The 24633-nt window shown below is 45.9% G+C and overlaps 1 protein-coding gene across 3 annotated transcripts in view; it reads right to left on the bottom strand.

Annotated features, from left to right (window-relative positions):
* The window catches only part of LOC109645019 (disco-interacting protein 2 homolog C-like), a 34498-nt gene that overhangs the window by 5103 nt on the left and 4762 nt on the right, over positions 1 to 24633 (bottom strand). Inside the window, exons 2-31 of one of the 3 annotated variants that reach the window (XM_069512405.1) lie at positions 17779 to 17850; positions 17259 to 17363; positions 16765 to 16890; positions 14721 to 15017; positions 14223 to 14345; positions 13533 to 13679; positions 12994 to 13113; positions 11515 to 11712; positions 10685 to 10776; positions 10223 to 10333; positions 9209 to 9332; positions 8748 to 8857; positions 8290 to 8392; positions 8137 to 8201; positions 7792 to 7885; positions 7544 to 7663; positions 6879 to 6993; positions 6427 to 6566; positions 5154 to 5290; positions 4580 to 4788; positions 3764 to 3878; positions 3471 to 3672; positions 3258 to 3358; positions 3054 to 3134; positions 2555 to 2678; positions 2340 to 2461; positions 2109 to 2220; positions 1637 to 1746; positions 1128 to 1258; positions 277 to 445 (exon numbers count right to left, since the gene is read on the bottom strand). In XM_069512405.1, coding sequence (XP_069368506.1) covers positions 277 to 445; positions 1128 to 1258; positions 1637 to 1746; positions 2109 to 2220; positions 2340 to 2461; positions 2555 to 2678; positions 3054 to 3134; positions 3258 to 3358; positions 3471 to 3672; positions 3764 to 3878; positions 4580 to 4788; positions 5154 to 5290; positions 6427 to 6566; positions 6879 to 6993; positions 7544 to 7663; positions 7792 to 7885; positions 8137 to 8201; positions 8290 to 8392; positions 8748 to 8857; positions 9209 to 9332; positions 10223 to 10333; positions 10685 to 10776; positions 11515 to 11712; positions 12994 to 13113; positions 13533 to 13679; positions 14223 to 14345; positions 14721 to 15017; positions 16765 to 16890; positions 17259 to 17363; positions 17779 to 17850 — 3875 coding nt within the window. The remainder of the gene's footprint in view (positions 1 to 276; positions 446 to 1127; positions 1259 to 1636; positions 1747 to 2108; positions 2221 to 2339; positions 2462 to 2554; positions 2679 to 3053; positions 3135 to 3257; positions 3359 to 3470; positions 3673 to 3763; positions 3879 to 4579; positions 4789 to 5153; positions 5291 to 6426; positions 6567 to 6878; positions 6994 to 7543; positions 7664 to 7791; positions 7886 to 8136; positions 8202 to 8289; positions 8393 to 8747; positions 8858 to 9208; positions 9333 to 10222; positions 10334 to 10684; positions 10777 to 11514; positions 11713 to 12993; positions 13114 to 13532; positions 13680 to 14222; positions 14346 to 14720; positions 15018 to 16764; positions 16891 to 17258; positions 17364 to 17778; positions 17851 to 24633) is intronic. The other 2 variants (XM_069512406.1, XM_069512408.1) reach the window with 2 other exon arrangements.

Genomic DNA, 24633 nt, shown 5'->3' with positions numbered 1-24633 from the left:
GGAGTTTATTAAAGCGGAGGAGGAGTGAGGTCGGTTACACGGAGGCCGAGGAGCCAGGTTCCAGGGGAGCGGAGAGATATTTCAGGACGGATGAGCGGTAACTTGTCCTGAAGCTGAAACTGTACAACAACACGGTGACGACACTCTCTCTCCTTCACGTGATTCATTTCTAGCCTCGCTTCATTTTTCTCAACAGAATGAAATAAAATCTTCCTGAAAAAAACGTCTCGTTGTTGAAAATCAGAAACTCGACACGTCGGCTGCGTCCGTGCTGACCTTGAGCGCCTCGGTCTGCAGGCCCAGTCCTTTGGTGCAGAGCTCCATGACGCTGTAGGAGCAGAAAGTGTCTCGCACCCTCAGCTGGCTGACGGCCAGCAGCCACAGCGCCGGGTTGGACTCCAGCTCCACCGGAGGGATCAGGATGGACTGGTGGCCCGAATACACACTGCAGACGACACGGATAAAGGTTCAGCATATTTTCCATTTCAGAAGAAGCAGTAATCTGTTATCTAAGAGCTGGAGGATCTATTAACCAGTTACACTCAGGAGACAGGATCCGCTGCTGTCTCATGATTACAGGCAATAACGTGAATATTTACTATGAGCAGTCAGTCAGATATTCTCACATCGCCGGTGATTTGCAGCCTGACTCGACTTTACGCGACAGCAGAAGATTTGCTGGCCGAGTTCAGAATTTACGAGCCGAGAATTCAAAAGAAACCAGAGTCGAGATCTGGAGCCAGAAGTGAAGATTTAAAGACGACAGTTTGAGACGCAGCGTGTCACAGATGAATGTTACCGCCGAGAATCTCTGCTCGTGTTATTTAAGGAGACCAGACGACTTCTGACATAAATCACAGCTTGAGTTCAACATGTAGTGAAAGTGTCCCGACAGATGAAGCAGCGTTTCACTGGTGACTTTCAAAACCGAAGAGCTAACGTTGTGTGGCCTAAAGTATGTGGACGTCTGCTGGTGACGCTTGGAGTTTTTTTATTTTTAAGAAATTCTGTGTGTCTGTTTTGAATGAACAGATAAAAAGAACACAACTCGTTGTATAAGTTCTTCTTTAAGTTGGAGTCAAACACTTATTTAACGTTGTGTAGGTCGGTTTAGATGTTGCACCAACCTGCAGAGACACCAGAGGACGAAGCCCAGGCCGCAGTAAGGATCCAGACAAATGGCCACTTCTCTGGACGGGTACAACTCACACTGCAGCTTCACCGACCGGCAGAAGGCTCCAACGGCATTGTGGGACATCTGGAAAATCGTTGTGAGGACAGAGAGACACAACAACACAAACAAGGAACAGGACGGAGGGTTGGACAGTTAATACACGAGTTATTCAAACTGTTCATCAGGTTGTTGCTTAGTGTTGTTTTAAAACAGTTCCTCTAATTTAAAAATCCTTATTTATGACGATTATTAACACAAATCTGCAGATTTCTCTCTCATACTCTAGTAAACATGCGTCCCTGAGGGAAGCTGACTGGTTTTTCCTGTGCGCACTACACTGCGTGTTGTTCGCCGCGGCTCTGACGACTGATTTTCCCTGTGGAATTAAAACACGATGAATAAATGAAGTGAGGAGAGAAGCAGGTTCGGGCGACGGGACGAGAGGATCAACGCTGAGCTGACCTGAACTCCGGCCAACATGCCGGTCGTCGACACACTGAAGTCCAGATAGGCCAGGCCATCGGGGTTGGTGGGCTTATAGAGAGCTGGAGGCTTCTTCTTTGGCAGGTCATCTGCAGCGCGCGCACACACACACACACACACACACACACACAATCTGTTCACTTACATTCATTTCAGAGACACTAACCTCCAGCTGAACCCACAAAACAACTACAGTCATGGAAAAAAAATTGAGAACTGTCTCCTTGTGGTAAATGTTCTGTACAATTCTACAGTTTTACTTCAGTGGAAACGTAAAGTACTCATGATTCTAAAGGGAGAAGTAAAAGTACTTTCTCACAGTTATGCAGCTTCTGAGTATTATGGAGGATCTGAAAAACGTGCACTGTGAAACTGAACAAAGTGTAAACTGCTCGGTACGGATGAATTGACTGAGTCATGTTCCGTCCAGACAATGACACAGCGAACGTACCAGTGTCCAGAACAGGAGGCCAGTTCCTGATGTCCACAGTGGCCATGGCCTCCTTGGAGCGCAGCAGCTTACAGATGACCGCCGTGGTCATCACGCAGGCTGAGTGACTAACCTGGAGAGAGGAGGGCGAGGGGGGGGGGGGGTCAGAGGTCAGCTGCACGTCAGCGTAGCCGCATCGAATACTCTCTAAACATGAACTGATCGAATATCATGATAAGAGACAATCCTGACCTCGACGATCATCTTGACGGTGGGCAGGGTGGTGGAGATGTTCTGAGGGTGAGGGGGTCGCACCGTGATGGGAACACAGCCGGCGTACAGGCAGCCGTAGAACGCAGCAATCAGGTCGATACCTGCGGGAGACACAGAGAGGGACAGAGGTGTGAGCGCTCGGCTACGCTCCCGTCGTCCTCCTGTGAGTACGAGCGGGCGCCGTCGTCTCTCACCTGGAGGGTAGACCAGAGCGACGTGGTCTCCTTCCTGCAGACCCCCCCTCTCCATCAGTAGAGCGGCCACTCGCTCGGCTCTCTTGTGCAGCTGCAGACAGGTGAGAGAGCTGGACACTGCCCCCTGGAGGGGAGACGAGGGAGAAGAGCGTGACGAAGACGATCACATAGAAAACTTCAGGCTAAAAATAACACAAAGGAGCAAAATCCTGTGCAAAGATTCTCTTTCATCATCGTTTCTTGTGCAAAGACTCTTGAAAATAAATTCATCTGATGATGTAAAATAAAAATTAAACCGTTTTCTTGTTATATTCATCTAAACTCTTCTATCCCCAAACGTGCAATCGGACTTCTACTTGTTTTCCTCGATCTAAAAACCACGTCATCGTTCGGACACGGAGCCCAACAGGGTTGATCCCCCACATGTGTCTGCAGGGGGCGCTGTGGCTTTCACACTCAAACTGCAGTTTTTAAAAACAGGATCAGTGTGTGCTGTTACCCGGGAGCTGAGCAGAGTGTAGAGGACGTGGTCTGGTGTGGTCTGAGCTCTCCACTGCAAAACCTCCGACAGGAACAGGAACTAGGAAAAACACAGCGGCGTCATCAGATCGAACTGTGCTTCTTTTTTCTAACACGTGTCGTGTGTGTGTGTGTGTGTGTGTGTGTGTGTGTGTGTGTGTGTGTGTGTGTCTGTGTGTCTCACCTGATCGTTGTCGTCAGTTTGTCCTAAGTCTCTTCCGCTGGCCTGAGCGATCCTCTTCCCTGACACCAGATTTCCCACCATCACAGAGGCAGGTCCGATCTCTGCAGCTCACACACACACACACACACGCAGACATGAGCAACTGAGCCAGTGCAACACCTTCCCTCCAGAAAAACAAGGAACTCTGGGTATTCAAACAGCGCAGTCTCTCACCTGGTTGTTTCTGCCGTGGTTTGGGCAGGTTGGTGACGCAGGTGTGGGGGCACATGAGTACGTTGCAGGGGTGCAGCCCCCCCTCCAGGTACAGCTGCTTGATCTCTGACAGGTGGATCCCGCCCAGAGGAGTCTTGGGCAGCGTGTTGGCCGGGACCAGAGCGAGGCAGAACACACCCACGCCGTGGATACTGTCTATGGCCTGAGAGGGATGGAGGACAGTGGGATTATCATGTGATCGTCATCGTCGTCGTCATCGTACTCTTCCTCACGGTTTGCGAGAGGCGACCTACCTGCAGGACGCGGCTCATCCACTGGAAGCTGTCCTCCTCTGTGGAGTCGGGTCTCTGCTCGGCCACGACCACGATTCTCTCGTCCCTCAAAACCGTCACAGAGAACACGGCTATCCTGCAGGGACGAAGCAGAAACACCCGTCGACAGCGCTCATGGGACATTTTCTCTCCGAGGTCGTTTCTCGACACGATTAGAGCTGCAGCGATGAGTCAAATGATCGACTAGCTGATCGGATTTACTGCCTCACTTACAAACTTTGACTAAATTTCAAATACTAAGCCGCCAAGCAGTGACATAAATATCAGATATAGATCCGTCATCGCTCCCTGATGCCACTGAGGCTCTAAATTAGATCTGGACTGAGAAACCCTTCCTGCGTGGAGCCAGAGGTTTTTATTTAGCAGCAACAGGTGAGTCACTCCGTGAAACTCTGACAACATTTCATCAGTCCTGGTCTCAGTGGAGAGGCTCAGCTTCCTGTCTTCCATCATTGCAGCAATAAAATTCCAGAGAAAAGTAAAATATTACATCGCTATAGTCACACGGGTGGAAACCCTCGTCTCAACAGGACTAAATAATAAATAAATATCACCGGCTGCAAAAACAATCTGGGATTGTTTCAGACAGAGGCTGAAAAGAGGAGCTGCAGCAATGGACAGTTTGAGGAGAGAGATGTGAAGCTAACAAACTGTGGGACAGTTTCTAGATTCATAAACTGTTGATCTACTTTATTCACTGTGAGAAGGAATCTGCTCATTTATCAGCCTGAGAGGAAAAGTGTGACTTCAACACGCTCTGAACTTTGTCCCACTCACCGTCCTCTGTAGACAAATTTCATTGGCTCCACCGCCAGCGCCGTGGCAACGATGTCGTCGGCGTTGTGCCTCCGCCCGCTCACCATGATGAGTCCGTCCATCTTGCCGGTGATGAAGACGAGGCCGCCGGGGCCGATGAAGCCCAGCAGGCCGGTCCGCACGAAGGCGTACTCGCTGATCAGCCCCCCGCCTGAGCTCACGGGATAAACCTGCAAACACATAGGTGTTCAGCTGCGGAGTCGCCATGGCAACCAGCCAGCACTAGAGCTGCATGTCGGAGCCAGGATCAGATATGGTTGTATTTTTAACTTCACACTTTTCTATTGATAATGTCTCACTGCAGGTTTTAATAAGGCAGACGTGATGGTCAGACACATTCACTGATCATGTTATAACAGATAATGAGTTCAGAAACACAACTCAGCTCCAGAAGATTAAAATAAAAGAAAATTAAAATGGTTAAGATCAGAGATAGTAAAAGGATTTAAAGGTCTAAACATGAAAAATATCCTCATTTCATGCTTTTAAACATTTTCTTTTTCCTAAACTCTTGAAAACATGCCGGCCGCTTCACCTCGAAGGTGTTCTTGGTCATGCCAGTCAGGCCGTAGTAGGAGGTGCCGGTGGCGATGGAGCAAACGCAGAGTTCGCCGATCTCGTCCGTCTGACAGAGCTGAGGGACGCCCTCTGGCCTCACCACGCACACCAGACCTGGGAGGACGAGAGGAGAAAAGAAAAATGCAGGATTAACACCAGCAGTGACATTATTCATCCAGATGCACCTGTGGAGAAACCACGCGTCACATTTCTCAACTTCAGGATTTCAGTTTGAAGCAGGTTTGTTCTGACCCAGTTGAAACCTCCACTAACGTCTGCACGGACCCGAAACCAGGTGACTTCAGCGACTCTGGCTCAAACTGAACATCTGCAGCAGGTTCACATCCCAACAGAAGAATTAATGCCAGAATAATTTCACTGATGGTTCTGATTATGTTCCCGGAGAAACAATAATTCCACTGTTTAGTTTCCAGTGAGTCATCGACAAATGCCAGGCTCTATTTTCCAGATGTTGAATCTTCTCACTCACGACAGAGAAAATCTACTCGTCCGTTCCAGACAGACTTCGATTGAACCGACAGATTCATTAATTCAATGCGGTCTCTCTCTCAGGTGCAGTTCCCGTGACGAACAGTGGGTGGCGTGAGTTCGAGTGAGAGCTCAATTTGTGACAGCAACGTCTGGATTGGCTGTGGCAGCGTCTGCGTTTGATCAGCAGGGTTTACATGTTCTCCTCCGCAGATTACTGCGTCTTTATGGATTATAAAACACAGAGCGTCACTTCATCTCGACTGAATCCTATTTACAGAACAAACTCACTGCACAGTTGTGGAGACTATGAGTTTTTTCTTATATGATCATTTCCATTGTGTTTAGTTTATATGTTATTTAGACAGAGAAAGTTTTGATGCTCTGACTAAATTAAATTTATAAAACAGTAAATTCAAATATATACATCAGAGCAAATACAAGAAAGAGGAATCGCTTGTTAAAAAGTGTTAAAAGTGCTAAATTGGAAATGAGGAGGTGATGTTGTATATTCTATATAAATTCTAAATATTCTGGGATGCAGCAAAACGCTTGTCTCCGATATTCAGTCATAAAACTGGAAGTTGTTTGTTATGAATCACTTTGAGTCTATGACACTTTACCAGTGTTGCTGTTAACACATTAATTATTATAATGGACTAAAACTCTCTAGTGATTGAAGTGGAGAGAAAATGTAATAAGAGCAATACATTCGTTAATTGAAGTAAAAATGACACACACACACACACACACACACAAACCTCCTGGTGTGACGGTGCCGACGTCCTGCACGGTGAGAACAGAGAGGCGTTCCTCCGTGTCGACCCTGACGACCCCGTAGGTCAGACCCTGCATGGACAGGACACCTCGGCCCGGAGGCTGGCTGCTGTCCTCCACCGGCCTGGACACAACACACACACATTTTCATTTTGCATTTAAAGAGACTCCCTTTACCAGAGACTCTGAGCTTTTTAACTCTGTGGAACTTTTACAGTTTGAATATTCAATCAGTGGTTTGGAGATGAAATACTTTCTTTGTTTTATTTGATCACTCGGGTTCCTGTGGGTTTTATTGATTAAGAACTCTGTCACTCACTGCATTCTTCTCTGTGGACGTGTTTGTGTCAATGTGAACTTGCATATTTGTGATTCTGTGCCTGTTTGCATAATCTGTGTATGTAAAGTAGAAATGACTGTGTGTGTGTGTGTTCACCTCCTGATGGCCACAGTGAGGGCCTCGGGGGAGCTGGCGCAGGGACAGATGACGTCGGCTCTCAGCCCTTTGGTCTGAAACACGTTGAGGAAGGCGTCGCAGGAGGAGATGGACCCTGACGGACACAAACAGCCACAAACTGTCAGAACTGTTTCCACTCGGCTCCTGAACTTTGAATTTTTATTTAAAACGCAGCTGATCCATCACACCGAGCTGTTTCCTGTCGATTTGTTTTTCTGGAGGTGACATCATCTTATCACTGGAAAAATCCAACTGGTGGTGCATTTAAGGACGCTCCGAAATGAAGGATATCACAGAGCAAAAAAAAATTTAAAATCAATAGTTCTGTTTGATAGAACATTTGCAGCTCTGCAAGTTGACACTGAAATGACCTGAGACTGTCCAGTAGCAATGATATAACATGACATCATCTATAAATCTGTAAAATATGCAAAAACATCCCTTTTAAGAATTACGTCATTCAGTTCCTGGTGTCTAATGTTAGTTGCTTCCACTCTAGTTAAAAACCATTTATTGAACCAGATGTGCTAAAGTTGCATGCGACTCTATTCCTGTGAAATGACCCAGATTCTCGAGTTTCCCCAGAGGATCCATCCACACCCTGAGATTCTCTCTCTCTCAGATACACCTGAGTGTGAGCTTACAGGGATTCGATCCGTCGGCCACCAGCAGCATGCGCAGCGAGCTCAGGTTGATGTCCTTCTGGTCCTTGTGGGCCACAAGAGCCCAGTGCATGTCTCTGGACTTCACACAGGCCACCTTGGCTGCAGGGGGAGGGTCCACACACACACACACACACACACACACACACAAAATTAGCATTGAATCCATTTGACGGACAGCTGAATGGAGTGAACTGACTGAGCCAAGTGGCAGGTGGAGTGTGACTGACCTTTGTACTGGCAGACTTTCTGGATCCACGACAGAGGATTGACCTTCATCAGCGAGTACGGCACGCTGATCACGTGCATCATGTTCATGACACTCTGCACAACACACAACCACAGACGCACACAAAAGAAGACACTATTTAAAGTCGCACTGCAGCGGCCGGCTACACCTGCTAAAACTTCACTGTCGTGAAAAACTAAAATACACGAGTGAACATGTGACGTATCAGAGAAATAATTGATTTTAATTAACAGCAGTGTTTCTACCCCCACCTCCAGATGGGAGGGAGACGAAGACAAAAGGAAACGAGGGTCATGATCTCTGACCTGCAGAGGGAGAATCTTACCGTCAGGATTCCGTGCCACAGGCCCACGTCCTTCTTAAAGTCCAGAACGTTCACTATGGTTTCCGCTACAGACAGAAGACCAGAGAAAAGATGATCAGGAGCTGCGTATGTATCTGTGTGTGTGTCTGTGTGTGTGTCTGTGTGTGTGCATACCCTCCGTGTAGCTGCAGGACTGCGTGAGCGCCTGGCAGTGTGTGAGCAGAGCGATCCTCGTCACCGTGACTCCCAGCACGCTGCCGTCCTTACAGGTTTTATACTGAGACGAGACGGATCCATGAAATGAGACGAGAGGAAGGAGACAGAAGTTAGAATTAGGTTTTTGAAAGGACGTTGATTGTTTTTAATTGTTTTTGCTTTATATAATGTGGTGTTTTTAATCCTTAACACTTTCTATAATAATAATGTTTTATTATTATTATGTCTTTTATTAGAGCACAAGCAGCAGCCAAGTGATTTGTGAGGTGGCCGGAACAATGTCAGCTCAAATTTAAGACACGCTGACATCCCAGCTTCTGTTACGATGGAGAGGACACTGATTCACTGTGTGGGTGTGTGTGTGTGTGTGTGTGTGTGTGTGTGTGTGTGTGTGTGTGTGTGTGTGTGTGGCTGACCTCTATGTAAGCAGTGTCGTTGTTTGCATCCTTGATGTGAGGGAACCAGTCTCTGGGAGGTTTGGAAAGATGCTTTGACTCTGTTACAAACCAAAGCAGCTTGGGCCAACCTGCAGAGAGAACGTAACATAACAGAATATAGTATAATAATATATTTATATTATATATATATTATATGAATATTCAACTACTCAGTCGTTTCCCATTTCACCGCAACTGCTGAAGAAAAAAACCTTCAGTCACATTTCATCATTTCATCAGCAGCTACAAAACCCTGTCGTGTTTTTACAGTTAATGGTTTTTTAAATGTGAGTTTTCAAACCTTTGACATTTTCACGGTTCATTTTTTTCTCACCAGGACGGACCGCCCTGCCGCCCCGCCCCCCCCCCCCCCCCCCCACACACACACACAGGGATGGAACCTTCACAAAGCCGCCATGATTGATGATTTTCCCTCTGACCTTTGAACTGTGGGATCTCTCCTGTTGCACTCTTGGGCAGACCCTTGTGGCAGGCATCACTGGTCAGCGCCACGGTAACGCCGCAGCTTCCCAACAGGAATCCAATCTGCTGGCTGCCGGCATCCTATTGGACGATACAGACGAGGGACACACCCACACCCAGCCACCGCCGTGTTGGTAAGAAAACGTGAAAGTAAATCCAGTGAACTCTTCTTCAGTTTAAAGCTTGAAATTCAGTCAATAGAAACAAATGACACACAGTAAAACTGAATTTCAGCCTGAAACCAGATTTCAGGCACAAACATTGTTCCTCCATCAAATCAGTTCCCTCAGTTTGTGGTTGTTGTAAAAACTGTAACATCATAACTTGAAATACTAAAGAGGTTTTGGTTCTGACAGGTTTTTGAAAACTCAGCACACGTGATGCGCCGCTGCTGCTGCTGCTGCGTTGTTTCTCCGGCAGAAACAGAAATGTTATGGAAAATCCTGCAGCACGAATGCAGGCTGGGGGGGGAAGGGGTTCAAGACCGACGTGCAGCAAAAAGGCATTTTCTGCTGCAGCAGGTAATCACTGTGTAACCATACACTGCACTGGTCGTACCACTGCACACGCAGTCGGCCAACTGGGCTAAAATAGAGAAATAACAGCTGAACAGCAACATAAAGACGACAAGAGTTGTTCTGCTCCTCGTTCAGACAGAATCATTTCATGAGACTGAAGATCCAACACTTTGTTTCAGTCGTCTGCAGCATCACAGAGGAAAAAGTAAAAACCCGGCAGGAGTCTGGAGCGGAGAGGATCAACGCTACGCACGGCACCGCTGTAAAAAAAATAAAATGACCTGACCTAATCCTGAAAACTAATCCTGAGGAACAGGGCGTCAGTGTCAAACTGAACTGAGCTGCAGTGGTGACACATGAGCGATGAAGAGCACTTGATTTACTCCGCAGCGCAGCCGGACGACAGGGCGGCGCTTTTTAATGTGACCAATGCGGGTGGATTTCATGAAGTACCTTGCGACTCAGGGGCACCTCGATGGGGACGGGGACCACCTCGGCCAGCAGACATCCGTAGAAGGCCACCATGAAGGCTACTGGGTCGTTGTTAGGGAACACCAGCGCTACCTGGGGGAGGGACAGAGGACAGCGTGCGGATTCAGAGATCAGACCATTTGTAAACATCAGCACAGATCAAGGGTGAAAAAGTAAAAAGAAAACTTTCAGCGGTTTCCGAGCGACAAGCAACAAATTCTCTCACAGTCCAATCCCTCAACAGTTATAAATAAAACATCTGTACTGAACGACACCTCGTCCACTCCGCTGCAAAACACATCAAATGTCTCCTTTAAAATTCAGAGAACTGCTGATTCGTTACAACTCGGCCAAACGCGTCAACAACACTCCTGCGGTGAAGTGAGCACAAAGACGAGAAACCAAAATCTGTGAATGGTGGCGGTGCGGAGGAGTGTGACTCACCCGATCCCCCGGTCGCACCATGGGCTCCTGCTTGCTGCCCAGTTTGTGGAGGATGTTGTAGGCAAGCTTGATGCTGCGAGACCACAGCTTCCCTGCAGGGGGCAGGACACAGGATATGAGAGTGTGTGTGTGTGTGTGTTCTTTGTCTATTTTGAGGACACACAGTCAATAAAAGAAAAACACATATCTACCGTGACGACAGTTAAGAATGTTCAGCCGGCAGGAGAGGTCTCTATGGATGATCATTTTCAGTTCACTGTGATAATTCAAAGAGTTGTCTAATACAATAATGTTGTAAATAAAGACGGTTCTGGTCACAGGACTTCAGTTTGAATCTAACTCATGATTTAAACTGAAGGTCCTTGATAAAGAAGAGGTGTGTGTGTGTGCTGGAACTGTACGAGCTTATTCGCCTGCGTTCCTTCAAGAGAAAACACAGAGTGTGCTCACTGATACATGATACTGACCCTTTGGTTAATACTTCAAATGTATAATGTTGTTGGGGTTAGAATCCGTTTCTATTTCCTGATTTAACTTTATTATTTCATTCAGTCACAGCTGCTTCGTAGACTTTGGAAATGAATCTGCTTGGAACCCAGGGAGAGCTGCAGGGTTCCATCGAGGTTTAAATGATGTTGTGATGAAATATGTACCAACATGAAACAACAGCTTCGGTTTCTAAAGATTCTTTTCTTGTGTTTAGAAGAGTCTCATTCTTTTTGTCCACAAGCAGCTAAAACCTCCACGTGAATCTTCCAGCGATCATTGCACATGTTCTGCTTCACATACATAACGACGTAGATGTACTGAGTGCTGGAGCGCCTGGTTACCATATGTGAGAACGTAGAGGGGCTTCCCTGCCGTGTCCAGGCTGGTGAGGCAGGGGGCTTTCGGGGAAATGGTTCCCCAGCGTTGGAGCGCAGCCTCCAGGGAGGGGGGCCAGTTAGTGACCACCCCCAGCGCCTCGCCTCGCACCAGCATCATCTCCGCCCCCTCCGGCCGTGGCTGATTGGGGTCCGGCTGCTGGACTGCAGATGAGGAGACAGATAACGTGTCACTGTGGTGGTGGAAACATTGAGCTAACATGAGACGGCTGTGAGGAAGCTGTAATCACACTCCGACACATTGCTAATGAATAAGCTGTTATTAATACAGATGTGTTGTGGCAATGTGAAGGGACGGCCGAATCTTTAATATGCTTTAATATTTAGTTGAGACAGCAGTGAGCCTCAGAGGGAGGGATTCAGTCGGATTCGACCTTGAGCCATCGTCATAAAAAATGGATCCAGAGTGAACTGGAGGTCTTAGTCACTATATCACCCCCCGAGCTCCACATGATCCCGAGTGACCGCAGCGCAGATATTTACAACCCGCTGTAAAACGGATCCGAACTCTGCAAGAAAAGTGAAGAAATAGCAGTTTTCCAGGAGATAAGGTTTCTGAAGACGACAATGAAAGATTAGCGACTTGAAGCGAGGAGACAAAGATAGAAAACGCAGCCAGATGGAGAAAGAACGAGCAGACGTAAAGATCTGCTCTGATCTCTGGGCTCAGGATTCCTACGACATAAACTTCAAAAAACTCTGAACTTGGTCAGGAACTTTTTGTTCTGTGAGAGCTGCGCTGACGATCATCTGGTCTCTAACATGGACTCCACATGACCCTGGGTGGAAATAATTCTTTACTCTGACACATGTAAGTTATCAAGGAGAAGCTGCACATGTAAAATAAGACAGAACGAAGGTTTCTGTGACCTAGATATTGTTTTTATCTCAAAACTTAGTGTTGGACCCTTTTTTTTTTTATATCAACACAAACTAATAAGACAGAGTTTCTCAGGATGCAGATACGTTAGTTGGCTTTATTTAATATTTTTAATTTTGTTGATATTAAAAAAGAAAATCTGACGTATTTAAGGGACTGATATTTATGAGTGTGTGTAATTGGGGGCAGTTCCTGTTCCTGTTATTACTAATCACAGCTCGAGAACACCTGGGAGCCAGTTCAGATGTTCTGGCTCGGCAGCTCCTACCCATCATGCCTCACTCTCTGCTGCACCCACCCAACACATACTTTCAGATTATAGTTTTTTTAACTGTCAGTGCTCCCTCTGCTCTACGGCTGCTGCTTCACTGCTCTGCAAGAAATCTCTCCAACCTTCCTCACAGCTGCAGATTTGCTTCATTCAGCCTCCACCTGCACGCTCCGACTCCAGTCACAAGACAAGAGTCGGATATTTCATCGTGACTCCAAAGTGTGAGACAAACTGCCCCAGACTGAGTCACGCAGACACAAAGACAGATTCTGACCCTCTAGAAGTTCATCGAAGTCGTCGACAAAGAACTCTCGTAGCGGAGGCCTGCGCGGCTGCTTCAGCGTGTTCACCAGCTGCTGGATCTTAGCCGACACACGACTGCTGACCGGGACGCCTGCAGGAAGCACAAAGACACAACCAGTCACTGGAAAGAAAAGTGGAGGAAGTACTTCCTAAAGAGTCCGTGAGGATCTCGTCAATAACCACAAGAGCCAGATAAACGTATAAACTATAAATAATCATAAATAAAGAGAAATGAAAACAACTTGAATGAAGAAAAAATGTTTTTTAGGTAAAATATTTTATTTTTACTCTGTAAAGGGGTAAAAGAAAAAAGTGAATCTGCTCATCGAGGGGAGTGACATCAGCAGACTCCCTGTAATTGGTCAGTTCTCTAAGGTGTCGGTCCAATTAGAGTTCACCTCCTGTTTCTATTTTTATCCAGGTGTCTTCAGTATCTTTAGTCAGAGGCTCCAGTTGGGAGCGGGCTTGAGATGCCACCGCGTTCCACACAGCGACAGCGGTGACTCTTACCGTCGCCTGTCTCCATGCGCTCTGCGTTGCCGTACTTCTGCGTGTTCCTGGCAATGGTTCCCATGTTGGACATGTGGTGACGCTCAGTGTGGGAGTGAGACGAGTCCGACGAGTAGCCCGTCACATCCGGGGGGGCAGAGTGATTCTCTGGAGGGAGACAGAAGAACAAACAGCCAGTGGTGACTCACTGTTCAGATTTATCGCTGCGCTCTCTCGCCTCTCTGCTCAATTAGTCAGGTTCTTATGCTCAATTGGACTTTTTAGTTAATTTGGGTCAAATCTCCGACACACAGGAGAGAGCGAGGTCTGGGCTCGTTTTCAATTAAATGCACATTTCAACACATCCATTCGTTTAAATACTCTGAAGCAAAATGTAAATGAGACACAATCAGATTAGACAAAAATCTGAAGCTCAACAACAACTTTTAATATCTAAAAATCATGAAAAAGGTTTTTATAGATGCAGGATCAAAACCACTGACTGAGGTCAGAACGTGAATCTCTGGAAGCTTTAATCTCATTCTTTTGTTCTGATGATACCGTAAATGTCCTAAAAGAGATCTGTTTACCTCGGAACATATTCAACACTTAATCCAACAAGTATTTGGCCGAACCTCAGCCCTGATTAAGACACTTCCACAGCCTGCAGAGACTCCATGACAGGGCGAGTATTTTTGGGCTGTGACGTACCGTCTGACTCCAGCGGCGGAGGCCACAGCATGTCGGAGCCAAACTCACAGGATCGCCGAAGAGATCCTCCGTTCTCTGCGACGCTCAGAGCTCCCTTCCTCTTCAGGGACAAGTGGCCGATTCCTGAATTCACAGGGACGGGTATGTTACAGACGGGCACAGGTAAAGGTGACAGAAGAACTCTATATTAGAAAGTATGGGTAAATAACATAAATCAACAAAACAAATAGGGAAGTATCAATAAAAGAGAAGGGTGGTGGTGTAAATAAAATAAATAAAACGCGGGGGAACACAGAAAGGCCCCGGTCGAACCAGGAGTCCAACCCAGGACGTCAAGAACGTGATCATGAGCTGGAGGTGGAGGTGCTACGTAGCATGAATTGATAAACTTCAGTGTTTCAACACGTTCATTATCACTGTGAACCACACACGTGATCTAATCATGTGACCACTTGATAACTGAAGCCGCAGATCTGTAATCGCACAAGTTGGTCTTACCGTGGTGTGACTGTGACAGGAGGCTCTGCTGGTGGAGCGACTGGCCCAGGTGCGTGTGCGCCAGGTGTGCGTGCGCCAGGTGCGAGATGTGCGTGTGGGCCAGTGAGTCGGCCAGTCGCCCGGCGTTGCCGCTGCCTCCGCTCTGCGTTGACGAGGAAGAGGAGGAGGTGGAGCCCAGGTGGGCGGGGCCCAACTGGGATGGGCGGCTCATCCAGTGCTCCATGCCCGACATGTCGTCGCCCGGCCCCGCCTCCTCCTCCGAGCCCGACGACGAGTCTGAGCACAGGGGGGACAGGCCTGGTGAGAGTCAGTAACCGCCATTATTCGTTAACAGAAAACCTTCACACAACGTCAACACACAGGCACTGGAATCAAAATGTCAACTGAAGATAAAACATTAAAGTTGAACATTTTCAGAGTTTATCTTCTGCCGGCCACTGTTTTCAGACTTCATGCTAAATTAAGCTAAGCTGCATTAATCAGCTGTGAGCGATTTACCAATTTCATCATTATTATTTTCATAAATAAATCCAAATCAAACATTTAACTCCTCCTCTTCACACGTTATCTTTGCACAGTTTTACTTCTGTCCTGGTTACTTTTCTTCTTCTTCTTCTTCTTTTATTGTTTAATGGCTTAAAAAAACCTTCTGTAACTTCCTGTGATTGGGCCGAAAGTCTGAGGTCCAGTCGGGACAAGGTTGATGTGAACTCACACTAAATATTAAATCATTAAATTTAATTAAATAAGCACCCACGGTTGTTGTCTATGTGTCCGTATACTTCTGTCTATGTAGTGAAAGTCATGATAATAATAATCACGATAATAAGAATGAAACAATAAAACAACATCCTCTCAGTTAAAGTGATCATTTATAATAAACAGAGCTTCAACATGTGAGACAACACGACTGTGGATCCACATGTGAGCCTGGTAATAACAAACAGATCTGAGCCGAGGGTTTTATTTCTGTCTCACAGAAACAATGGTTCAAATTAAAGCAGTGGACCATGATTCACCAGTTTTCACCAGTGGAGCCGTCCGACCTTTAAGTGGCCGAGGTAACAGGACTCGTGAGCTCACGCAGCCAAAATGTCAATAATTGGTCGGATTACGTGGAAACGCCCCGAAAACCAATTCACTTAAAACTGGCTCCAGGCTTCAAAGAGCCAGTTTCCTTCTTAAATTACGAGTCAATCATGTGAACGCAGATGAGGCGCAGTCAACATCGATGTGAACAGAAATCTTAGGTTTCACATCACAGAGACTTTCTACTTTACGTTCAGTGTTTCTGAGCCTGTTGAGAGACGTCAGCTTCGCCCACGAATTCCCTCAAAGGTTAGAAAGGAAATTACCGGCAAACAAAGATATTAAATTTCCTTTATTAAAATCTAATCAACATCTAATCTACGTTATCAACTCTGGTTATGTTCAATCTAATGAGCTCACATTTGAGGTAAAGGTCAACTTTGCTGTCTCGATTCAGCCGAGACGGAGGTGCACACAAACTTAGAGTTAAGAATCAGTCATTTTCCTATTTCTTAACGACGGGCCACATTGACAGTAGCTGACTCGCTGCAACACAACAGCTGTTTGCGGTTTGGTTTTACTGTAAATCTGTGAGTTGGTCTAAACGCCTCAGAAAATGTGCACGTTTGCATTTTTTGGTGAATGGAGTGTGTTTCTCTGTCAGAACCGAAGCGTCTGAGAAGCAGAGACAGGAGCATTACAACATAATCCTGTCTGGGCACAGGACGGCCTCTCTGGGGTCAGATTTTAGGTTTAGTACATCGCACTTCAGCTGAGATAACCACAGTGTGCGTGTTTGTGTGATTGTGTGTGTCCCTCTTTCACTTTCCAAGCATATTTTTCTACTGCGCAATTATTTCAGAGCCGACAGGAAATTATCCGGACTCCGTTTGACTTCACTCTAATCTGTCAGAGTTTCCTCCAAATAGAAATTAAGAAGACGACAACATTTCCTAAAGCAGATAACAGAGCTGCAAGTGTGTGAGTGTGAGTGTGTGTGTGTGTGTCTCATCACCTGGAGGCGTGTACGCATCCATGGAGGTCTGCACCACCAGTGAACGTCTTTTGGAGGGCATGGGCACCGCCACCTTCCGCTCCACGTGTCGCGCCAACACCGCCTGCACGGCCTCGGTGTGGACATCTGAGATAAAGAGAGAGAGAGTGTGTTTCAGTCCCAGGAAGACCGAGGAGGAAATATCTGTGGCTGACGTCACAACTTCACTGAATTCGAGAGTTTCTGTTTGGATCTGATGGGATTTTAAAAAACTCATCTCCTGTGGAAGCAGAAGTTAACACGGGGGCTGATGTGAAAACCTCAACGGGAGGAGATAAATATCAGTTTATGGAGCGTAACAGTCACAACGTTCTCTGGGCTGAGAGGAAATGAATAACTCTGGTAAAATATCAATTCATTTAACTAGAAATAGCGATGAAATGTAAGCGAAAACTCCCAAGCTCTGCTGAGTGACACTCAGACTGTGTGTGTGTTGGTCGGTGGGATCTCTCTACCTGATCGGTAGCGCTCGTCTCTTGTGCCGGAGGTTCTCCGCCGGTGGAAACGGGCAGCAGAGGGGGGGCCGAGCGGGGCCCGGTGAGACATGGGCCCTTCCATACCTACGGAGGCAGGCAGACAAGCAGGCGGACGGACACACACATATATACACACACACACACACGCGCACACACACACACAAACACACATATATGTACATACAGGTTTGACAAAAGCAGTAGTTACAGTGCATAAGAAAGGAGAAAAACAAACATGGAGATGATTTGATTGACACAAAATAACAAAATAACACAAAATGAAAGTATAATAATGTGATAGTTGCGTTGCTGCTCTTTCAGAACATCCCTCAGTATCTCATGACCATAATAACCGAAGCTTCATCCCCCCCGAAGGATAGCGATACACCAGATTGTATAATGGGTGTGTGTTTTAGTTGGAGCCAGGGTGTGTGTGTGTGTGTGTAGGTGTGTATTATATGTGTCTGAGGGGGCGGAGGGTCAGAGGTTGCTAAATTACCTCCAGCATGTGGAACAAAAGCCCTGATCAGTTTGGACCTCTTCTTCTCATAACCCTTCTGAGTGATGTCCCCTGCAAACAGATAGAGATAAATAGAGCGTGAGAGAGCCAGTGACGGCTGTGTGGGCTTTTTCTTATGAAGTCAATTTAAAAAAAGGTTAATTCAATCTTTTTTTTCTTTTTTTTTTTTTAAATGGTGGCTTTTTGGACAAACACCACACGACTTTGTCGCCCTCAGTTTACATCTGCTGTCTCTCCACGTCTTTTAATGTCTCTGTCTAGACTTTTAATTAAAGATAAAAAAAAGTAAACCAATAAGAAAACAACACAAAACAAATAATGGGATGAATGAATGATGATGGAAATAATGGATGTGAGGGAAAAAAGAAAGATTTCAAACATTGTTCAGTTCAACTCTGTTTAAGATTCAACATCTTCTCAGTATCGCAAGGCCCAAGTTACGTTCAACTTCAGACGATAAGCAGACGCAGCCATGTGTCCGTTCTCTGCGTTCGTTTCTCACGGATCTGTCTTCTGAGAGCTTACGGACACGGACGGAACAGAGCAGTTCCACTGGAAATCACACATGGTCACAAGTGTGAGACAAGTCACAGTCACGTGGTTTGTGTCTCGTCTCTTAAGCAGCATCACCTCTACGGTTTCATTTTGAGGATCCGGTCAGAAATAATGAACTCCACAAGATAGGGAAGGACAGAAGGACAAATGGACAAGCAAAAAATATGATGCCTCTGACACAGAGACGTAAAGATGTCAGAGACGTCACAGAGAGATTTAGGAGGGTGTCTGAAGGGCGGGCTTCGACTGTGACCGTTCAGTCCAGGTACAAACGCTCCTCAGACAACGAGCTTCCTCTTATATTGAGGTTCAGTCGGACACCAGAGTTCCAGCAGGTTGTGTTGGTGCTGACACACACACCTTTACAAACCCAAACGTCACAACAACAACCAGTTGAACCCATGAAGCTGCACACAAGACCAATAAAGAGACAAAGCCAAGTTCATCTCATCTGGGGATGAAAACGATTCCGGAGTTTGTGACTGAAGACGAAAGAACGAGACCTGAAAACATTCAAAGAAGCAACATTCAGAAACGATAACGCTCTCTTGGTTTTTCCTTCATGAACTTGAAAACATGCCACACGTCCGTGACCCTGACGGACGAGTGGCAGGTGTCACAGCTCCGAACACTTTGCGGCAGCGTGGAGTCTTTTCTCCTCTTGACTTTGTCAACATCAACATTTAGAGAGAGGCTCGTTATTTCCAGCTGCGACAGAGTGACGGGTTCTGTTTTCACCTTGTCAGTTAGTGTGTGTGTGTGTGTGTGTGTGTGTGTGTGTGTGTGTGTGTGTGTGTGTGTGTGTGTGTGTGTGTCATGGGTCATTTAGACACCTACTGTAGCCGGATCTACCACAGCGGCATGATCAAGTTAAAGATGAACTAAATATGTAATTTGCCGTTTTATAGACGACTGTTTAAATGCAGAATCAATAATGAGCACTAACAAGAAAACATTTGATGACTTCATGTTCAGCTTTGGACGTAAACGGGTTCTAAAAGTCAGAATCTGGTCACTGGTCGGTCACACTCGGTGACGTCACCACATCCAAAGTGAATCAACCACATTTACATTAAAGCTTCAACATGTTACATGTGAGTTCTCCGCAGCAGCAGAGACAGTGGTCAGTGTGGGAAGAAGCTCATTACAACCCCTGGGGGGGTTTTCACTGCCTAGGCAACCACTGATACCCCCCCCCTCACTTCTCAACACCACCACCTGTCAATCACAGCACCCCAGGGTGCTCGCAGCTGATATGAGCTAATACCTTCTTGTTTGTCCCCATTAAGCGTTTCTAAACTGGCTCGCACCAGTTTGCTCATTACGGATTCTTATCGGACGCCACAGAGACGTTTAGCTCGGCAACAGCAGGGGAACCGAAGCGAGTCCACTGGTCAAAGAAGGCGTGAGCGTGCCGGTGTGATCGGATGCAGCAAAACAAGACGGCAGCTTCTGTCCGAAACTAATGCCCTCCTCAAACAACGAGATATAAATGACCACGTGTCGGGGTGTGTCAGTGTCAACAAATGTTTATCTTCAACTGATTCAAAACACTTCCACGTTATCACAGTTAATCTGGAGCTGAAAGTCATCACACACGTTATCCATCAACTTCTGCTTTATTTTCTAACTGTTCGTTTTTTGTTGTTTCATTTGCGATCAGGGAAATGATCTCACCTGAGCGACGACTCTGTTACTGGATTTGCAGAAAGAAGAACTCAGCTGTTTGCACACGGATTGGTTTTTTGAAGGGGGGGGGGGGGGGGGGGGGGGGGGCTGCAGAAGGCTCGAGGGCACAGATGCAGTCTTGTATTTATGCATGCAAACAATTTATGTCTGCAAACAACTATCAGCACATTTTCATGTTCTGTGGTGGAAGAGCAGTAAATAAATCCAGTTTTCAAAACAGTCACTTCCAAATGTGAGAAACAACGGAGGACAAATCAAGTTGCCTAATCACAAAACTCCGCTGGATAAACTCTGCTTGCACTTTATTTTCCACAGGCTTCTTAAAAACACAGCTGTGTGAAAAAGTTTGTTGACACAGAAATTGCAGCAGAAAGGTCTGTGAGGTGGGAGTGTTGGACTGAGACTGGAGGAAATGTGGTGGAAAAAAAAAAACCACAGCAAAGAAAAGAAGGGGTGTCAGACATCCATGTTTTCATGAACCACAAAGATGGAAAAACAGGCTGGAAGTGGCTGCAAACATATCGATCAACACAGAAATTACAAAGAGTCACCGAAGCTGCTTTTCCACCAAATACCACAGGACGCGATGTCGTAACAACGAGGGCTGAACTCAGTCGCTGTAAAACCTCTCAGGACGCTCGACCGTGTTTTTGGCTGCAGGTTTTTAAAAAACGTGTAACAACCAGGACACTCAGCAGCTGAAGGCTCAACCCGAGCCGGGACTTCTCTCTCTCAACGTCAACTCAGACCCCGGCTGCTCTGCTGGAAACACAGGCCGAGCTCCTGTGGTTGATTAAATAACAAGAGACGGTTAACGTGTCTTCTGATTCCTTTTTACCTTTCTGCTTAAAATCACCGCACACGTCATGAACCATGAAACTGTAGATGTAGAGGTGAGGAGAGAGAGAGAGAGAGAGCGAGAGAGAGAGAGAGTCTGCATTTCCCAATCGGACCATGGAGGATGGCCAGAACATCTGGGTCCAATCTGCTCATCTGTGCCGCTCACTGTGAGAGTGTGTGTGTGTGTATGTATGTGTGTGTGAGTGTGTGTACATGTGTGAGAGAGTGTGTATGACGTATGTGTGTGCTATATCTGAGTGAGGCCGTCTCTCAGATCAACTGCAGCATAACAACATTCTTCTCTTCTCTCTCTCTCTCTTCTCTCTCTCTCCTCTCTCTCTCTCTTCTCTCTCTCTCTCGGCCTATGGGGAGACGCCATCTTCCACTCGCATCGCAGCAGAGCAGGGAGGGAGTTGCCTAGCAACGGTTCTCCTGGAGAAGGCCTGAGACAGCCATCTTGGATTTGGAGCTTCAGATGTGAAACGCTCGCTAATGATACCTGCCAGAGTGAGTGCATATGTTTGTGTGTGATGTGTGTGTGTGTGTGTGATGTGTGTGTGTGTGTGTGTGTGTGTGTCATACCAGCCTGTATTGGCAGCCTAATTACTTTCCTCCTTCTCCTCGCTCCCTCTCCTCCCTGCTCCCTGACACTCGGCTGTTTTAATGGCTCACAGCTGAGACAGAATCGATGGCGGCCGATTTGCAGCCTGGAGTTTTTCCACTTGCTGAGATGGTTAAACGTTCTGATTCCCTTCAACATTAACTGAGATGTTGTCGGCATCGTTCGCCGATTTCCTTCAGAAGCACCAAACAGTTTTCATCTTTGGACTCTTTGTCATCAGATGTGATTTATAAATCTACACTATACACAGTATTTGTGTATTTTATGTGATTATAACTTTGAGACAGGAGAGAAAAGTTCCAGCTCACTTTGTAGATTGTGAGGGATTTCATCTTTGGCCTTAAAAACCTATGACTTTAAACTGATGGACAGATGACGGAGTCTGTCTCTCTATCCGTCTATCATCAATCCATCCATCTATCATCAATCCATCCGTCTATCATCAATCCATCCATCTATCATCCATTTATCCATCTATCATCCATCTATCATCGATCCATCCGTCTCTCATCAATTCATCCATCTATCATCCATCTATCTGTCTATCATCGATCTATCCTTCTATCATCAATTTATCCGTCTATCATCGATCCATCCGTCTATCATCGAATTCTCTTCCAAAGTCTTTTCCCTGCTTTTATTTGATCTCTCACTCTTTTTCTTCGTCATTACATCATCATAAACAGCCAGTCCACCCACAAAGCCACCATGGTAACCAAATCCACCTCCAGCAGACGCACACACACTCAGGCATGCGTCATGCGAAGGGACCTCGGGCACACTCACATGCAGGGACCCGTGTGGACTGCAGAGCGTCCACTGACTCTGCAACGCATGTGTCCACAGCAGAGCCAGGGGTCACATGGACACACACACACACACGTACATTGACTCATACACACATATACACACAGTTGCAGGAGCAACCAAGTGTCACGTCCACAACAGCAGAAAAAACAGAAAAGCACGATGTCCTCGTTGTTCAGTGGGTTAAGATGCCACGTGGACGTACAGAACAATTGCAGATAATATTCGTCCTGGTGTCTCAGAGTCTTCAAATTGTCCAAAATGAACATTTTTTCAGTTTATAATCATATAGAGATACACTTTAATTAGAATTTCACTATAGCAGAGCACAAACCTCCACCAAGGCCCGACAGTCTCCTTATGAAGAAGAATTCACAAGATCCAGATTTTTTATTTGGATTTGCTCCAAATTTCACAGAATCATAAATATCAGTCTGATTTGTTTCATCAAAATCCACAAATTATTCTCTGAGAAACCAAAAATGTTAAAAACATTCTGCATCACTTCCCTGACACACAACTTTTCCGTGGTGGGAATCCGTCAAGTGGTTTTTTGCGTAATCCTGCAAACTACAGATTCTTTATCTAACGATCGACCAATTGATGGATGGACAAGTCACCTTTTCTATCAATAATAATCTCTATCACATTTTAAAACACATTGCCTCTCCGGGGAATGATTGATCGAGCTCAATGTGTTGCTGCTTGTTGTTTCTTTCGTCTTCTCCTCTCAGGATAATAACAGTTTGCTCCGCTCTGATAACTTTGCACATTTGTCAATATTTGTGTGACATTAGAGCGTGAACAGTTCCTCCTCTCGCTGCATGTTGAAGAAGTTAAACTGAACTGAGAGAGCTTTGTGTTTTCACTCACTGACTGTTCATCAACTGTCAAAGTCTGACTCAAGTTTCCAACTAATGTCTGATCCCCAAACAGCTTGAGCACGAGTGACCGCTCTTCACTTTCATCTAATTAAAAGGTTAAACTCTCACACACACAGACACACACACAGCAGAAACCTGAGCCTCAGGATTATCTCGACACTAACATCTCGATCTTTGTTGGTTTCATCATCATCGGGACGATAAGTGATTCTGTCTCAACCCAACACGACACTTTTACTCGTTTATCAAGTGAAAAGACAGAATCTGTGTCCGGTGTCACAAACAGTACGATTTACTTCTGGTCGTCTGGTTCATATAATTACATTTCTAACAAAAGACAAGACGCTTGAAGTCGTCTGTGGGGAATTAAAAACTGTTGTTTCTCAATGATATTTGATAAAAAAATGATTAGCACAATAATCAGCAATGAAAATAATCGTTAGCTGTGGCCTGAATCATCAAGTTACCATGACAACAGGAGAGAGCCTGAGGTCCATCAACTGTAAAAACATAATCAGTTCTGTTTTTGAAATGTTGAGAAATCTGCCTGGATTTAGAATCTGCTTTGACTTGACAAGGATGTTTAATCGTTGATATTTACTTGGTGCACATTAACGTTTCCTGATGGATCTCTTCTCCAATTGGCTGCGCGACCATGTGACAATCTGACATCACTGTTTCTATTGATTCTCGGGACATGAAGGGCGGAGGAGCTGGAGGAGAACAGAACAGAGTGACGCTGCAAAGTGTTTGTCAGCCGCAGTCAGAGCAGTCAACACGTTACGAAGCACTTCAGTCTCCGAGACTGTCAACTTTTCATTGGGGCTGACTCGAATGAAAGCTGTTGCTATGGTAACCGTCTCTTTCTCTCATGAGTATCCGGACAGGCCTCGAAATAAAAGGTGACAATCCACGTTATGACCTCCGCTAACGAGGCTCTCCGTCTGACTTTAAGCAGGATCGCAAAAAATCTGGTGAACCAGTGTTCAGGACACTTTTAGGCAGAAGGCTGAGGTACGAGCCAGAGAACAACTCCTTCATTTTCAGAGAAGACTGAATGAAAGAGACGGATCCAGGATGATAGGTGATGTTTTTGTGCTAGTATCTATGAACAGATAAATTGTTATAGTGTGCAGAACATGTGGACATGGTTTCGATAAATGTTTATGTCAAAGGATGGGAAAGGGACAATCGGTCTTAAAGGTTTAGGTGAAAGTATTTAATTGAATATAAAATAATCCTTGTGATGTTTTCACCAGTGTGGTTCCGTTTGTATTTAAATACTTTATATATACACATCAGGAGGGGCCCCCCTCTGTTTGACCATCCTCAAACATTACTGTATATGCCACTATACATCAAGTATATTGTATATTACACCATATCAGTACAGGAGAATAGTGCCTGTCTAATTCCACACACCCTCTCTCCTCTCCC

This window comes from Paralichthys olivaceus, chromosome 17, assembly GCF_024713975.1.
Source record: "Paralichthys olivaceus isolate ysfri-2021 chromosome 17, ASM2471397v2, whole genome shotgun sequence".
Lineage (NCBI taxonomy): Eukaryota > Metazoa > Chordata > Actinopteri > Pleuronectiformes > Paralichthyidae > Paralichthys > Paralichthys olivaceus.
Note: the sequence above shows the minus strand (reverse complement) of the source record. Positions and strands in the feature narration are given on the sequence as shown.